Here is a 19105-nt window from a genome sequence, read left to right as displayed (position 1 = left end):
GCCAGTGTTAGCTGCCCCTGCGGTCAACCAGAAGTGGAACTTCTTGGATTAAGTCTCAGCGTTTGTGCCTTTGTTTTTTTAAGTCTTTACTTCTTTGTTTTTACATTAAGATATTAGTGTACGACTGATAAGAAAGATACCGTAGACGTTAGACGCAGTGGGATTAGCAGTGTTTTGGATTTAAAACATTTTTTTTTGTTCTTAATGTATTGCCTGAGTTCTTTGAGCCAGGAATTAATGATGGGAAACTATTTCACTTGTGGAATTATAACTTTCTTAAGGCACTATTATGATCATGTGTGCACTCGTTTAGATGTTGTCATTTATAGTCAAATCTAGCAAGGTAATAAAGGGAGTTTGTGTGAAAACTCGTAATAGGCTCCCTTAGGGTCAATCTTGCTTCTGTAATTGTATATTTGCAATTTCCGAAAGCTGAACTCGAACTGTGTATTTAATCTTGTTTTAGAAAAGGTTTACATGCATGTGCATACAATAGGCATACCTTATAAAAAAACACGAAATGAACGATTATAAAAATCTGTGTACCTAAAAACACATCTTTAATACATATCTTTCAATAAGTACAAAAACTATATCTTACAGTTAGATCAGTGGACTGTTAGTACATCTCTTTTGTTGCTTATCAAGCGGTAGTATAGGCTCCTAGCGAATCTAAACTACTATATCTTCATTTAATATGCGGATAGCAAAAATAAAGATTTACATATTGTATATATAATAAAAAGGTTCTCTTTTAAAATACCAAAAAAAAGTCGTGCTTATAACCAATACACAAGGCAACTAAAAAACTATTTTTGCCAATAATAATAATAAATAATAATAATAATAATAAAAGCGTTTTACTCCATGTCTATCGCTTCTATTTTGGTCACACATAGTTAAGCCTATGCAAAAGTGATTTCTAAGCTATGACTCGAAACATATCCACAAAGGTACCCATTAACTGGGGTTACGCGTGTCGCCACATGCGTAACATCCTAATAAACATGTAGATCTTGTTAGTTTGCGAAAGTCATGCATAATTGATGTCAATTATGCATAGATGTACCACAGGTGGACAGTGTGAACACTGTTATCTAAAGAAATTAGAAGAATAAGTGACAAACAAAATATTGGAAAAAAAAAGGTTCTGAAAATGAGAATATCATCAATAGTTGATGATAATATTTTAAATTTTTTTTTAGTAAAATAATTAGTGCATAAAGAAAGAAAGCATGCGCGGTGGCTGAGTGGTAAAGCGATTGGCTTCCGAACCAGGGTCCCGAGTTCGAATCCTGGTGAAGACTGGGATTGTTAATTTATGGATCGCCAGGGCGCCTCTGAGACCACCCAGCTCTAATACCAATTAGACATTAGTAGGGGAAAAGTAAAGGCAGTTGGTCGTTATGCTGGCCACATGACACCCTTATAAAACCGTAGGCCATAGAAACAGATGACCTTTACATCATCTGCCCCATAGATCACTAGGTCTGAAACGGGAACTTTATAAAGATTGAAAGAAAACGGTATTGTTATCAATCTAATTTGATCGAGGTCTGCGATTTTTGTTTTGCGCTGTGACATCTCCCAAATACTCCCTGCCCCATTAAAATAAAACAAAATAGAACCAGGGCACACTGAGAACTCTATAGGAGCATGGACTTTCAGAATTATTTAAATTCATAGTGCTATAACTGTTAATCTACAAGTGATATCGAGTTTTTGTTTCAAGTGTAAGGGCGCTAAGAAAGTGCTTGTTTTGTTTGTTTTACGTGTTTCGGATGTTCCTTCAGAGTTGAAGATAATTACTTCCTAGTCCAAACCTCCCGCAGGACGACGGGGGATGGGAGCGGGCAGGGTTTGAACCCGGGACCATCGATAAATCTGAACGACAGTCCAGCGCGCAAACCGCACGACCAGGCAGCTTTATCAAAGTTACGAAGCTAGAGTTACAGCCCCCAAGTGTATCATTGTTTTGGATCAAGTCGAAGTGTAAAAACTTCCACGTCCTTGATACCATGGTATAAGAAGGTCGAGTAGCTGTTTTAAAGAGGAAACAAATAAGGAGAACATATCTGAGACACAAACACTAGAGACACACACACACACTAGAAGACACACACTAGAAAATACAAACTAGAAGACAAACACACAAAGACATTAGAAGACACACAAACACACGCAAATTAGAAGACACTCAAACACTAGAAAATACATACACTAGATGACACACTCGCGCTAGAAGACGCACACATTAGAAGACACAAACACACACAAGGAGACACATGCGCACACACTAGAATACACCCATAAACAATAGAAGACACACACACACATACACACTAGAAATACACATACTTGAAGACAGAAACACCAAGAAGACACCCACATAGACTCTAGTACACACACAAACTAGAACACACACACACAAGAAGACCTTCCACATTTATGAAAACGTGATTTCTCTGTCTTGACGTTGAGTTATAGAGAAAAGAGAGATTTAATATCAGATTACCGGAACCGGATTATAGACTTTCAGTTTTGCTTGTACGAGACTAAACGGGACGCCACAAGATTTTCGAATAATAGACTTCGGAAAGAAAAAAAGGTCTCTAAAACACAATAGACTTAAATCTCCAATGTTCAACGAACTTAAAAGGATAAATAGATCTGTAATATACAATAGGGTAGAGAGAGTAATTGATCTTTACAACAATCTTTACCTTATTCAGACCTTGCGGTCTACAGGGGCAGATGTTTTTATGGTCTATGGTTGGCCCACCAGGGAGGGCAAATTCCACCAACTGAACTGGCTGTAAGTTTTCATCATGCCCTGGCTATAATTAAAAAAAAACAGAAATGGAAAAGTGGTTTGAGTTCTGGGTCAAGTCCCAAAAAGCCCGTGGAATCTGGGAGCGCATGAGGCGCCCTGACCGCACTTCCCCGTGGTGGAGGCTGTCCAGGCCTGAGCAAGCTATTATAGCACAGTGCAGGACAGGCCAATGTCCTGTTGGCTCATATTTCTCATTGCTATGGCCAAATTTCGATTCACGGTGCCCCCGCTGCTGGGAAGAAGAGGAAACCGTGCCTCATATTCTGTTTGACTGTCCCAGACTTGCTGATCTCCGTCTCGACAGGTCTGGGAAACCAAAAATTCTCGACCTGTATGGTGACATTTACGCACTACGCAAGACAGCAGGGTTTCTGTCCAGGGCTTTTGCAAGAGAGGATTTAAGCCTCTCAAGCCTTCACTCAAATGGAGTTTGATGATGATGATGGTCTATGGTTCATGCGGCCAGTACAATGACCAACGCCTTTACTTCCTCAATGTTTGTCAGGTACCCTTTAGAGTAGAGTGGACTCAATGCAGGGCCGGTCCTAACAATTGCGGGGCCCTATGCGAAACGGATTGCGCGGGGCCCAGTCTGGATTAGGGATAAGGATAATAAGTGAAAATTAAGATTTTGTATTAGAAAATAAATTCGTCTTTGCATTTTATTCATTCTTTACTACGCACAATATCACGATCAAATTAACTTTGCGAGCCTTGCTTGTAGCGAAGTCATACAGTATATCCTCAAAATTCTGTTTCCTACATAGATCACACCCAGTAGCAATAGCAAATTATTGTTCAATCTATCTTCGTGAATTATTGACCTCAAGTAATTCAATGACACCCTAATATGACAATTTTGTCTATTTTTCATGAGATTTCCATGAGCCCGTAGAAAATCAGTAGGCCGCGGGAAACTTGTAATAGGCCTATAATTTATAATGGTTTAATTTAATAATATACATTTAGAATTAGCGCGGGGCCTAAGAAAGTGCGGGACTCACTGCGGCGACATGGGTTGAAGTAGCCTAAGACCGGCCCTGACTCAATGGCGTCCTAAAAATTCATGAATTTAAATCACTGTCTTCACCGGGATTCAAACTCAAGACCTCTCGGAACAAGCGCTTTACCATTCAGCCACAATGCCAAATTTACAATGTACCTGACTTAAATATGTAATTGTGCACAAACTGCTTGTACAAATTATAAAAGAAATATATGTATTGGAAATTCTCACGATAAGTTTAAAGTCAATAAGAACGTTAGAACCTCAACGTTACCAACTCAATAAAATAAGAAACATTTTTTTAAAAGTTAAAAAAAACCCAGACAATCCCTCCTTTATGAAGCTAATGATTTTTCGTAAGAGGAGTTATAGGAAACAAAATAATGAACTCATTATCACCGTAATTATTTGATCACGTTCTTACAGATTTGTTCATTTTTCATATGTGTGCATTCTACCCTGTTATGATTAAACTTCAAATAACTTTTTTGTTTGTGATCAGAAACTGTTATATTTGGTATTGAATTGTAGGAGAATGTTTGCTCTTTTTACACAACACAAATTAAAGTTTATAAATCCAAAAATCAATTTAGTTAAATGGGGGTCAAATGAACGTTGGCATCGTCAATTCGGAGAGTTAAGTTAGAATTAGTCAAGTTGATTATATTTTGAAAATGTATAACCATCAAACCAGAGTTTTCATTGTGTAGCAAATTAGCTAGTAATTTTTTTCCCAATAGATATACATTTAATTGTTAGAGCCGTTTTCGAGATCCTTGACCACCCACTTTTTTGAACCAATGAAGATTTTTGCAAGCCAATTAGTGGGAGAAATTGTAAAAGTTTAGCAAAAATTGTAAGAGTATTGTTAGGCCGTCTCCCACGTGAATATAATATTTACATTAATTCATGGGATGTAGAAAGTTGATCCAAAACCAACGTCTGAAGATCCCACTGCACCAAGTTGAAGCAGTGAATCGAGATGATCGTATGTGGGGCGATTACGCCACATTGGTTTCACCCCTTTCCGCCTGCTAAATGAAGAGTTACAATTTCGTTGAGAAGGCGCTTGTGTCAGCCTGATTCAACTTCTTGCCACAGAGATTCCGTTTGACTTGACAATTTTTCTAATAACACTTGCTGCCAGTTCGCTATGTCATCCAGCCATACTTCTGGCGGTGTCAGTAGTCACTTCCACTAATTTCTCCCAAAAAGAAAAGAAGCCTCCTCCTCCATGATGTCTGAAACTTATTTGAACAGGTCTTTGCCAGAGGTGGTCCCAATGCAAGTTCCTCATATGAGCTATTTCTTCTGTGATTTTAAAATTGCTTTTCGAACCTCGTGTAAGTAGCAAGAGTCGAACGCTATCAGAGATGTCGGCGCTAATGGTAAACATTTCCAGCTTTGTTGCTCAGAGTCTTAGTTTTGAATTGACATTTCTAATTGTCATGCGAAAAAGATTAGCGGCTTCAACTGCATTCTTATTGCCATGACACATTTCTTCCATCACTGATAGTAACCCCCTCTAAAGCATTCCCCGCATGTCTAAAAAAAATGCTTCAGTTTATTACTTACAATGTGACCAACTCTCTACCATGTCCTTACTGCCGAATCATTTTCTTGTCCCTTCTTGGTAAATATTCTCGTCAATCCTCTAATCTCTAGGCGTTTCTGAGCAATCTTTTCTTGGTGGCTCAAACTAAGAATGCCGCAATATTTGTTTATGTTTTTGATTTCATAATGCAATGCTGTTTAAAGTTACGTTCTTTTAAAACAGCCACACACATCTTTATACCAATAAAAAAAATATTGTTATATTTTCGTGCTCCATAAAAAGGCAAAGATGTGTGACACTTTTCCTGGTAGTTTCTACATTCAGAGTCTAATTTTCGTTTCATCGACTCTCCCATTTAATTAACACACAAATATTAAATGTTACGGTGAATCAAAATAAAAAAAAAATAACTGTCAAATCATCTCACTGAAACTAAATTTTTATTTAGTTTTTATATTGCAAAATCTTTGATCCAGTTCGGTCAAGGTAAGGACAGTTCGTTCAGTTCGGTTCGTACCGATCAGTTTTGAAGTTCGAGTTCGGTTCGTTCGGTTCGGTTTAGGTTCCTTTCCCATCTCTAACTGATACCTTGTTTTCCTTTGCCCCGGAGTTAGTTTACCTGTGAGGTAGCACTGCTGACTTTGAGGAGAAAAATTAAAGCAGCTTATCTGTTGGCCATGTGACACTCCAGTTTATGGGTAACTAATTGCTATTCAGTATGCTAATTAAAACTCGTTTTTCTTTAAAAAAATAAATTTATAGGGAACTAATTTTTCATAACAGCCATTAAATTTATATTAGTACTGTTTCAAACTTGCGAATGTTATTTTTTGATCGTTTATTTCAACAACCAAAAAATGTTGAAGAATTGAATTGTGAAAATATTTTGTTTGTCTATCAACACACATTTACAGCCCAGGGTTAGAGAAATATATTGTTGTTCTCATTGTAGCTACCTATGTCTCAGGAGACAATATTTCTCGTTAGTTGACTTCTCATTGTAGCTACCTATGTCTCAGGAGACAATATTTCTCGTTAGTTGACTTCTCATTGTAGCTACCTATGTCTCAGGAGACAATATTTCTCGTTAGTTGACTTCTCATTGTAGCAACCTATGTCTCAGGAGACAATATTTCTCGTTAGTTGACTTCTCATGGGTGATGACATCGTCTTGTGTTACGGAGATTCTATATTGTTCGGAGACGCTTAGATGTTTTTTCGGATCTCTGTAACACGACATTGAAAAGATTTGATTTCCGAAGCACCCTTAGATTCACATCTCACCTTCGCCTTCCCCTTAGTCCTGGCACCACACAAGATCTGTTGACCGTTTTTCTCCATTTCTCTCTGTCCTTTGCCTTGGATAGAACATCTCTCAATGGCATGCTCGTCAATTCTTTTATGATGTCTTGTAATAGCTTTCTCTGTCTGCCTCTTCTTTTACCTGGTACTGTTCCCTGAAAGATGGCCTTTGCGAGCTCCGAAGGCCTTGTAATATGGCCATAGAGTTTTAGTATGCCTTTTTTTTTACAATAGTTAGCAGGTCATCTTTGGGCCCAATCGCTGTAGTAACCCTGTCTCTAATAGCTTCGTTTGTGATGCGTCTTTAAATGTGATACCTAGGCATACCTTCTTCTTCTTCTTATATATTACAGACGTTACTTCAAAAAAGGAGACGCAATGGCTGAGCGGTGTAAATCTAGTCGTGCATGTAAATCAATGAATTAAACTCTGCTAAATTATAGCATCTCAACTCCATTGCTAGGATCCTCCTCTTTGGCTCTGCAGTCAGCGTTGAAGACTCGCAAGCATCTAAGAATGTGTCCATGACCTAAGTAAGGCTAATTTCTGTACACAAACTGTACCGTCTCTCTCTCTCTCTCTCTTTCTAGCACTGCAATCAACGCAAGATTTCGTATGGTTCTTAATATTGCGCAGAGTGACGTAGTTTTTCAAACATAATACATTTCGGTTCTTCTCTCTTTAACGCACTCCAATGTAATTTACAGCTGATTATAGTTATCTCTCTATATAATTCTCTTAGTGGCCCAACCATGCGGGGCACCACGAAAAAGTAATGGAAAGATAACTCTTTTATTTAAGTCGAACTAGAGTAACCCCACGTAACTTTCGCGGCGACAGAGAACACGGCTCAGAAAACAAAATAGAGGGGGGTGGGGAGAGAACAAGTAATCTTTCTTTTTATACATTCTATATACTTGACTACATTTATGTGTGTATTTTTTATCAAGTCAATATCTCATGTCATTAAAATAGTTGCATGTTTTTCCTGTAGTTTTGTTTTGATTTAGCCCCTTCGTATTGCCCTTCGTTTCCTAACCACGGCCACCGCTTCACATATATTTCGTGGAGTCAACAGGTCTCTCAATGTAGTGGAAATTCCTGCATCAGGGAACTGTTAATTTCTATCAGTCGCATATTTCTAGAAAAATGTCAGCGACGAAACTGTTGCTCTCGAACTTCGCAAGATGGCTGTAAGCTTTGTTTGTGAACATTGGGATAACTTTGGCGAAACCCTGTCCGTTGTTCTTACTCACGGAAGCACAGTCATACACTCTGCTCGACAATACGCTGCCTACATGCATACTTACGACTTACGGGTCGACAAGTGATGTTTTAATTATCCCTATGTACTAGATCTATCGTTGTGTGACTCTAAAGTTGTTCCTTTTAAAGAGACAATCGTGTCTTATGTTTACCTACATATATTTATGTAGTCGTACGTGTTATTTAAATACATGTCATTGGTTTGCAAGGCTGATTAACAAAAATTATTTTAATCTTCAGTCAGCTTTTTAAAAATTAGTATCCGAAAAGATATTAACATTACTAAAATAAAATTACTTAACGTTAAATTATTTAGCATCAATGTAGAATTTAAAGGGAGAAACATACCCGTCTTTTCTTAACAACGGGCAAAATGGAGATCTTCTGAACTGAAATACAAAAAGAACAGATTAATATATTTAATGGTGTTACCAGCCTTTATCTAGGTTACATCTGCGTTGCTTGACTTCCGGTAATGTATCCCGATATTTCAACTCGCTAAGTAGGTCAAGGAGAACAGGATGCCTTTATCAGACAAAACATTAACGGATGTACGAGTGCCGTCAGCAGAAGGAGTGACACGGGAAATCTTTCTCGGGCTGTCCACTGACATCCCCCAGAACGTGACCAATGGTTCTAACTCTGACAGGGACGAAGGCCTGGCCGTCATCGAGGTCACCGTCAGCGCCACCATCCTGTTTCTGGCTGTGGCCGGAAACGGGTGCGTGGTGATCTCTTTAGCGAACAGGCGGAAGCGGTTGTCGCGCATGCACCTGATGATACTCCACCTGTCGCTGGCGGATCTCTTTGTGGCCTTCTTCAACGTCCTCCCCCAGCTGGCTTGGGATATAACAGACATGTAAGTCACATTTGTCTACTTTAGAAAATATATAAGTAGGATGTATTTCTTCGTTATAATAACTAATAAGTCCAGCGCTTCCCCCACCAGTGAAACAGAGTTGGAGAGGTTGAAAAGAGAGAGAAAGAGAGAGAGAGAGAGAGAGAGATTGGGGTAGAAAGGAGGAGAGAGAATGAGGGAGAGAGAAACTGAAATTAGTTATGCCAGAAGTTGTAACGACATTAGTCGAATTATTTAAAAGTTGTGATTCTAACGAGATTTTGTTAAATAACTAAAACCGAAAAAAATAAATACAGTTACTAGAAAAGGATTCAAGGTCTCTAGCTTATGTCTAGTTTATATATATATATATATATATATATATATATATATATATATATATATATATATATATATATATATATATTGTTACGATCTTCTCTATCAGGCTTTCTGCAAACACTGCCCAACAACACATCACAGCACATCTAACACAATTGACAACAAGACCTTCAATAAACAATGTGGAGATTTAATTATAAATACATCGACAGCCAATTCAACACAATTGGCTACATTAAATTCTAATGCTTTCTTGAGCTTAACAGAACTGCCTAACTAAACATTACTAGTCTCTCTAGCTCGTACAGCTACATTTTTGAGGACTCACAAGGTACCACAGTCCTTATGCCTTGCTGTCCTGGACTCTACTCTCTTTTCTTACACATTGTCTCTCGACATTAAAGGCTCTCGGTCACATGATTATAATACTCGTCATATTGGCGTGTACAAGCAGTAATGTCCCTTGTTCAACAGCCGTTGACCCGTTGACCTGTGTGATTGGCCTGAGTCGTGTGTATCAGTAGGCCGCACACACATTAACCCTTTCAGTCCGCCACTGGAGTTACCATACACATGTATAAAAAGTAGTTTCCCTTTCGGACCTTGTGTGTGGTCTATAGGGCAGATGACGTAAATGTCATCTGTTTCTGTGGCCTACGATCTACGAGTGTGTCCTGTGGCCAGGACAACGACCAACCGCATTTACTTTCCCTAACTAATGGCAGGTACCCATTAGAGCTGGGTGGACTTAGAGGCACCCAAAGATCCGAAATTAAATATCCCTGTCTTCACCAGGATTCGAAACTGAAACCCCTGGTTCGGAAGTCAAGCGCTTTACCACTCAGCCACCGCGCCTCCTAATTTCGTAGATATAATTAAATTAAAATTTAAATATTTTTATGAAATTTACTAAATTGGCTACAGCGTTTTACTGTAATAATTGTAAAAAAAAAATAATCATCTTAAAATTTAATTACCTTTTTCTTTTTCTTTAACACGGTTTCAGCTGGAGTTACCGCACGCTACTTAAATATTTCTTTGTATTCAGTCAAGATTTAAAAAATCAATACGTATATATACTTACAGGCACCGTCTTCTGTAGAAGTCCCAGTCACTAGTTAATGTTTGAGAATCGCTGGAGTAAATTCTCTAGTTCTGTGGGTTTTTTTTTAAAAGGACATTTTTTAATGTATCCATTAGTTGGCTCACTCTTGAATGACTGACTGATCCCACTATTAGACGCATTAACGAGCTTAAGAAACAAGGGAGACACTATAACACTAGAATTTTTTTTTTTTACAAATTTAAATAGAACAATACGAAACATGAAAAAAAAATGGTTTGCCTTGTCCAAAGATGAGACTATTTAACCCTGCTGTGGCCTACATTTGTAACCACTACTTACGCAGATAAAACCGTTCAGAGTAAATTTATGATATCTTTTCGCCGTCGGCTCCACTCCTCGGCGGTAGCTTTACCCTCTTGAAGGATTCTCTGCATTTTTAAAAGTTATTCAGATTTATTTTTTTGGAAGCCGCGGAAAAAGAATGTAATAATTTCGTTTTAGCTGGATATCAGTTATGTCTTTCATCACATAAAAAGTAAAGTGAAGTTCCCCTTTCAGATCTAGCGATCTCAAGGGCAAATATCATCTATTTCTGTAGCCCAAGGCGCCCAAAGATCCATTAATTAAAAATCTCTGTCGTCACTAGGATTCGAAGCTGGGACCCCCCGGTTTGGAAGCTAAGCGCCTTACCGCTCAGCCGCAGCGCCACAAATCACTTTGTTCCGCGTCAACATTGATGCTAATCCAAAACAATCGTATTAGTGTATCGAATAATCTCGCGCTAATTCACATAAATACTTCACATAATGACTAAGATAATGTGAACTTGAAACGCATACAACATATAATGTGGATAGCTTGAGACCTAACGACAAAAGTAGCATCAAATAATGTTGCGTAAACAAATACACATGCTTGGTGGTGTGTGGGTTCGAAACCTGCCTGCGTTCATCCCCTGCAGTCGCACAGTAGGTTGTGGGCTAGAATTTAATCATCTTTATTTCTGAAGGAACGTCTGAGATATACAAACAAAACAAACAAACAGACAAACACGTGAGACCGAGTGCCATTCCAGAGAGTATATAATTATATCTTAAAAATAAAAATAGAATATGCATCCTCTGTTTGGGACGCCTCAACTCAAGAAAACATTAAGAAACTGGAACAGACGCAAAATAGAGCAGTGAGATTCATAACAAACGAATATTCACATTTGACTAGAGCAGGGGTGGGCAACCTTTTATATCGCGGGCCGCATTAAGAAAAAATTGGGAATGGGGGCCGCATATAATAATATTTATGTACTTAGGCCTACAACTTTGAAAAAAAGCTGTGTATAATGTCATTTAATTCATATTTATACCGTATTATACATTCACGATTCATTTTTAAAAATTCCCAATTGAGGAATTACAACCAATTTTACGATTTAAAAATATTGCTATTGTCTTTTTTACATCACAACATTTCAACGCACTCGTGCGTTATGTTTTCGAACAATGAAACTAGCTTACTAGTTGTTATCCTTTTGACTGCTGTCAAATTACAGTCAGTCAGCATCGACCTGTGATTACACTTGCTTAGTTTCCACGAGACAGTACTTGTTCACATATGTATGTGTACCCAAATAATATGAACGTTTAGCAGCAAAGTTTTTTAAGAGTGAAAATGACACTTCTGGTATCTATAAAACTCCAGCGGAAGAGATGACTGGAACTTTTCTTTCAGGTCATAATTTGCTTGAAGTTTTGTCCTCTGGAACTGAACCAGCTTCTACACTACATGGTGAGCTGATGGTACTGAAAACTGGTTCTTGACGTCTTAATAATTGCTTTTATAAATTCCGCAATTAAGGAATCTAAATTAGTCTTGTACTCTCAAACATTTCACTAGAAATAGTTTCTCTATAACTTACAAGGGCCGATGGGATACACATTTGAGACCAAAAGAAAATCCGCTGCCTGAGGACAGACGTAGACGGAGAAAAGAAAATCTAAATTGACCACCAGCGGACAATGGTTATGTCTGCGATAGAAGAGGCAAAATATGTAGGTCTCTGGGTCTGCTTAGCCAAGGGAAATACTGAACTCCTCATTAATCTTTGAACTCGAAAACAAGCGTTTATATTATTATTAGAAACAGTTTCACCTTTCAGCAAAGGAAAATGACAAAACCTGTGTGTTTTTTTTTGTTTTTTTTTTGTTCTCGCCTGGAAAAATGGGAAAGCCTTGTTTGAGAAGAATGAACATGCACTTACATTTCAGCCAGCGGAAACTTGCAAACTTTCCTGTTTAAGGTTTATTATTAAGATATTCTTTATCTAAAAACAAACTGTTTTTTTTTTCAGTCAAAGATCGAGCTCCATCAGTTGTTACACTAGCAACCTGAGACTGAGTGTATTGAAGTACAGTCAATAAGAATACACTTCGTTTACTTGAAACTTTTATATGTATGCAGACAGTTCTAATAATTTATAGAGAATATTTAGAAATTATTGAATATATTTACATTCGTATATGTGTATACTGTGGGACACCTAATCTCTGTAGGTGTCGGCGGGCCGCATAAAACATTCTGGCGGGCCGCATGTGGCCCGCGGGCCGTAATTTGCCCACCCCTGGACTAGAGTAACACCTTTAGTTAAAATCACTAAATTTAGAAAGTCTTCAGGACAGAAGACTCAAAAGTAAAGTAACAATTATACATAAAACACTGAACCATAATCTTCAAATTCAAATACAAAATTTAATAAAATACTCAGAAAGGCACAAAGATAATGGCACATTCCTCATTCCATATGCTAGGACTAATTTGTACAAATACTCCTTCTTCCCTAGTGCTACGGAATGGGTTGCCTGAGCTAACCAGGAAAACCAGTGACTTGGCAGAATTTAAGCCATTGGTTAATATGCATGACTGAATGCATGACGCGTAGGACGTAATCATCTTCTTTTTTGAAATAACGTCTGTATTATATAAGATGAGAAGATAAATACGTGAAAACGTCAGACCTTGATTTATCTGATGAGAGAAAACGTAGGCAAGTAAAATATTCCATGCAGACCTTTGCGATCTAAAGGGCGAATGATGTAGAGGACTGGGATTTTAAATTTTGGGATTTTTAGGACGCCTCTGACTCCACCCAACTCTAACGGATCCCTGACTTTAGTTTGGAAAAGTAAAGGCGATTGCTCGTTGTGCTGGCCACATGACACCCTCCTTAACCGTCCGCAAAAGAAACCGATGATCCTGTGAAAACAAACATAGTTAAGGGTTAATCCACAAGACTGGAGTAGGATAGTCTCCCTTTACTTGTACATATCCAGTTCTGTATACGGTTCGACCCGCGTCCGATCAAATCAGCGTTTGCTATAAAAATAAACATCGGTGGGCAGTGTCCTTACAACAGTCGAGCGTGCAATGTCCATGCCTGCCAGAGCTCAGCGTTTCCCTCACCTAACCAGCAGAGTTCTGCACCAATTGAGCGTGCAAGGACCGGCCAGAAGGAGTCGAAGGCCTTCGCAAGAAAACTTTTTTTTGAGCTCTCCCAAAGGGTGAACTAACTTCAGTTACCAGAGGACATTACCTGGCGATCTGCGGTCACTGTCCCCCACCCCCTTTTTCCCTAATTTTTAGATAAGTTATGTACTATTAATAGAATATATAATAGTGCTATGTTTCATTCAACAAGCAAGAAAAACAACAAGTTGTAACGTTGTAACCCACTGCTGGCAAAGTAATAGCAAATGAAGTGCCCTGTCTTAGTGAAATATTATCCCTCATAGCCAGATCAGGTTCCCAAATCAAGTATCAGAAGCAATAGCAAAAGCAAAAATTTAAAAAAATCAAATAATGTAAACCGAAAAAGATACGTAAACTATTGACAATGCAAGTTATCTTTCTTGAGTATTCATGTTGTGTTCAAAAGGGTTAGACACATTATTTAAACGTCTCTAAAGCCCACACTAAAAGAGAGAAGAGAGAGAAGACAAACCTAAACTATTTTTTTTATTGTGGCTTTTTTTTCTCATACAACGTCCAACTATCTTCAGAAACAGGATCACATCTGCACATGAGAAGCGCCCGTCTGATTGTAGGGAAGTGATAGAACAAAAAAATAAGGAAAGAAATGGGTAGATTGATAAAGAGGAAAAGAGATGGATAGTTAACTGAATAAGAAGAGACAGGACACGTGAATGGAGAGAGAGAGACACAGGGAGGAGGGAAGGGAGGAGGACACCCAGAAAGTGAGATGTAAAGAAGAAAAAAAAAAACAATAAAGAGAGAGAGAGAGAGAGGGGGGGGGAGAGGGAAAGAGAGAGAGAGGGGAAATTGAAAGAGAGAGAAAATTAAGGAAGATAGGAAAAATTGAAAGAGAAAGGGTAAAAATAAAGAGAAAGGGACACATTGAAAGAGAACGGGAAACATTGAAAAAGAGAGAGAAAAGTCAAAATGAAGCGAGAGGGAGAGAGAGAGAGAGAGAGAGAGATAAAGGTTGTCGGGAGACTGGGATAAAAAGACTTCTTGTTTTGGAAATTTTTAAGTCCTATCTCTTAGATGTTACCTCCTCCCCCCCCCCCCCTTTCCACCACACACACACAACAGCTAATCAAATGTCTTTTTCTTGACCAGCAATGTCTTCCCAGGTCGATGAGCTGACAATGTCATTGAGTTTTCAGCAGTTAAAAGGCACAAGGCTTGATTTCTCTCTATACGTTTCTCCCCCCCCCCTCCCCCAAATTTTGTTTTATTTTTCATCCACGATTCACCGTCCCATGAGGTTACTATTGAAATGGAATCTGTAATGTAGTCTGATAAAATGGCAGTAGAGCCTCTAATAAAATCTTCAGTGATTTCTCTTTGGTTTGCCAACCTCCTCATAACACTGAGTACAGTTTGTAAAAAAACACTGTTTGTAAAATGTTTGACATGTTTCGGATGAAGATAATCTACTTCCTAGTTCAAACTTCCCGCAGGACGAAGGGGGGATGGCAGCGGGCAGAGTATGAACCCGGGACCATCGAGAAGTCCGACCAGGCAGACCTGTGACGTGGCAACGAGCTATTGGTCTAAACTGCCCACAAGTTGTGACGTTGCAGGCCAGTGTTGAAGCCTTCCGTAACGAATGGTCTGGACACATTACACAAAGTCAATGTCTAAAGCGGATACATTCGGACCTAAGTTGGGCATTGGGTCTTTAGTGTAATGCTGGGGAACTGCATCTACAATACAAAGTCATGTCGTCTGGAAACGATCGTAGGAGGAAACGATTGGGCCAAAGGGTAGCAAAACAAGACTCCCGTGGGGGTGCCTAAGGGGGTGCGAGAGCATCCTCATTGCACTGTGCGGAGTTGTAAAAAAGCTCCCACAACCTTGTCACAATCCAGACGTCGTTCCTCAAGGAGTCGTTGCATAAATAGCGTGTCCTTCACGGTTAGCCTGGTATAGAAAAGGAAAATGGCATAGGTTCCGATGCACGCGGTCTCTGGCCGTGAAAGGGAGCTCTTGTTCATTTTGATAGCCTTGAGTTCCTAGAGCCGAAGGCTCAACTCTACCTGACAGTTTCAAGAAGAAGAAGAACTTGCCTAACAGGATGAATTCAAAAAAATCTTATCGTTTTATCTTATAAAATACAGACGTTACTTCAAATAAGAAGATGATTGCGTCCTACTACTATCTCAAGGTCAATCTAGTCATGCATGTTCATCAATTCCTTAAATTCTGCCTAGTCACTGGTTTTCCTGGCTGACTCAGGCAACCCATTCCATGCTCTAATAGCACAGGGAGGAAGGAGTATTTGTACAGATTTGTACTAGCATATGGATTAGGGAATATTTTTGATAGCCCATGAAAAAAACTTTAGAAAAAATACGCCTTCTGCATAAGTATACCCTACAACATACGAAAACAATTTATATATATATTTAAACAGATTCCATGTTGTTTTTAAATGGAAAATATTTTTTTTGGGAAAATATTTAATGGAATTTTTTAGATAAACCCCGTGAAATTAATTTTAATAGGTATATGTAAAGAAAAATATTGCATATTTAAAGGTTATTAAGAAATTGCATAGGAATAGGGATAGTAATACAAATCCTTAGACGGGTACTTCTTTTTTACACTCGCGTTATATATGTGATAAGAGGGGTGGGAGCTTGATGTTAGTTAAGACCTTGCTACGTAAAGCTCATCTATTTTTACGACCTAGGGTTAGCGAATAACGAAGGTATCACTTGTCCAGCACAAAGTACCCACTAGAGTTTGCTAGACTCAGCGATGTTCTCAATATCATGATTCCAGTCTTCCCCAGATTTGAACCCATGGCTGTTCTGAATCACATCGCTTTACCACTCAGTCGCTACTGGACACCAAATTGTTAAAATCAAATTTATACATATGCACATTTTTTTAGACTGAATTTTGTAAGCAAATTAGAGACAACAGATATAAAAAAGTGTAATTTTAAGATTATGATTAAAATAAAGAATCATATTCTCTGGAACATTATCTTATCTTATATGATACAGACGTTACTTCAAAAAAGAAGATGACTACGTCCTACGCGTCATGCATTTAGTCATGCATATTAACCAATGACTTAAATTCACTGGTTTTCCTGGCTAGCTCAGGCAACCCATTCCATGCTCTAATAGCACTAGGGAAGAAGGAGTATTTGTACATATTTGTCCTAGCATATGGGACGAGGAATGTACCTTTATCTTTGTGTCTTTCAGAGTATTTTATTAAATTTTGTTTTTGTATTTGAAAATTATGGTTCAGTGTTTAATGTATAATTGCTACTTTACTTATGAGTCTTCTATCCTGAAGGCTTTCTAAATTTAGTGATTTTACTAGAGGTGCTACTCTAGTCCAATGTGAATATTCGTTTGCTATGAATCTCAATGCACTGCTCTATTTTGTGTCTGTTACAGTTTTTTAATGTTTCTTAATAATATATATATATATATATAATATATATATATATATATATACATATATATATATATATATATATATATATATATATATATATATATATATATATATATATATATATATATGAATACTGTAAGGTTTATTTCCCTTAATCAAAATAAATTAATTAATTACTATTAATTATTTAATTAAAAGATTAATTTTTTGATTGATACATGTTTTGTTAGGGACCAGGGATAATTGTGCAAAGTTTCAACTTGATCTGACTCTAGAACGTGGACTAAATAAAGCGTACAGAAATTGTACCAGACAGACAGCTCTATGGGGATTGAGTTGTTTGCTTTGGTCTGCTAGGAGAGTTGGGCATAGATAACTTGGTTACAGAATTCACCTCACGTTCATAAGCAGCTAGTGCTTTTACTTTATAACTCTGCCACTAGGTGGCATTGTTACAAACATGCGGCTACGTGTCAGGAAGACGGTTTGGGAAGATTCTTGACTCTTTTGTGAACTTTCTGAGCTCACCATTGGCAAAGGTTCTTCTTTTTGTATTCCCTAACCAAGAGAAGAACTCACCAAAGCTGCACTATTGACTATTTCACAGCTTCACACCATATTTTAATTAATGTACTTATGCCATATGGTCGAATCAACCTGATGTATTTAACTCTTTCTCCCCGTAATTATTTACCACATTCTGGTGGAATCAACGTTGATATCGTCTGTTGATATCGTCTGTTAGGAGAGAAAGAGTTAAACAAAAAAAAGTACAATGGCTAGAATGGATGCAAACTATTACAAAGATTTATTAATAAATGCACACATTTAGGCGAAATAGATTTCATAACTTAGAAATACTTAATGAATACTTTGTGGGACGGTATTGTTTTGAAGTCAAAATATTTATGAATATTGCAGCCTTTACGTTGGTCGCTATGACCAGTTTGTGTTTGTTAGCCATTTACCTGGATTTGATGACCACGTCATTGGTTTGAGGATGGTTGAAGACGCCCTTCGATTGCGTCTGAGACTATTTTTGTTTTAGTATGCCATCTGATCTTTATCAGTGGTCATTGGATGTCCCATCTGGTGTCCTAAGCCCTAAGCCTATCAATGGATGTCCCATCTGGTGTCCTAAGACCATCCACTGCTTATCAATGGATGTCTAATCTGGTGTCCTAAGACCATCCACTACCTATCAATGGATGTCTCATCTGGTGTCCTAAGACCATCCACAACCTATCATTGGATGTCCCATCTGGTGTCCTAAGACCATCCACTGCTTATCAATGGATGTCTAATCTGGTGTCCTAAGACCATCCACTACCTATCAATGGATGTCTCATCTGGTGTCCTAAGACCATCCACAACCTATCATTGGATGTCCCATCTGGTGTCCTAACCCTAAGACTATCAATGGATGTCTCATCTGGTGTCCTAAGACCATCCTCTGCTTATCAATGGATGTCTCATCTGGTGACCTAAGACCATCCACTACCTATCAATGGATGTCTTATCTGGTGTCCTAAGACCATCCACTACCTATCATTGGATGTCCCATCTGGTGTCCTAAGCCCTAAGCCTATCAATGGATGTCTCATCTAGTGTCATAAGCCCATCCTCTGCCTATCAATGGATGTCTCATCTGGTTGCCTGAGACCATACCATGCCTAATATTGGATGTTGGCTTGATGCGGGATAAACGTAACATTCAATGTAATTTAAACAGGTAGGTAAAAAAGGCAGGTTTCAATATTTTCAGAAAGAACATCATAATGAAATCTCTCAAAGACAAATGACAGAGAAAAATGGAGAAAGAAGGTTGACGGATCTTGTGTGGTGCCCCCGCGGTCCACAGACCAAAGGATAGGCGAAAGTGAATGTGAAGTTAGATGTGAACCTGGCCTAACTAATGTCTTATAATGAATATATAATTGCTCTAATTGTTTAGTAAAGGG

The 19105-nt window shown here is 38.2% G+C and overlaps 1 protein-coding gene across 3 annotated transcripts in view; it reads left to right on the top strand.

The window, feature by feature from the left end:
* LOC106050217 (uncharacterized) overlaps nucleotides 1-19105 on the top strand; it is an 83086-nt gene continuing 63981 nt past the window's right edge. For 2 of the 3 annotated variants that reach the window (XR_008775364.1, XM_056014255.1), the window contains exon 1: nucleotides 8209-8821. Coding sequence is in view for 2 of the 3 variants with exons in the window: in XM_056014255.1 (XP_055870230.1) it covers nucleotides 8484-8821 (338 nt within the window). In the remaining variant the exon portion in view is untranslated. Of the gene's footprint in view, nucleotides 61-8208; nucleotides 8822-19105 lie in introns of those variants that run through there. The other variant, XM_056014257.1, reaches the window with a different exon arrangement.

Source organism: Biomphalaria glabrata, chromosome 16 (genome assembly GCF_947242115.1).
Source record: "Biomphalaria glabrata chromosome 16, xgBioGlab47.1, whole genome shotgun sequence".
Lineage (NCBI taxonomy): Eukaryota > Metazoa > Mollusca > Gastropoda > Planorbidae > Biomphalaria > Biomphalaria glabrata.
Note: the sequence above shows the minus strand (reverse complement) of the source record. Positions and strands in the feature narration are given on the sequence as shown.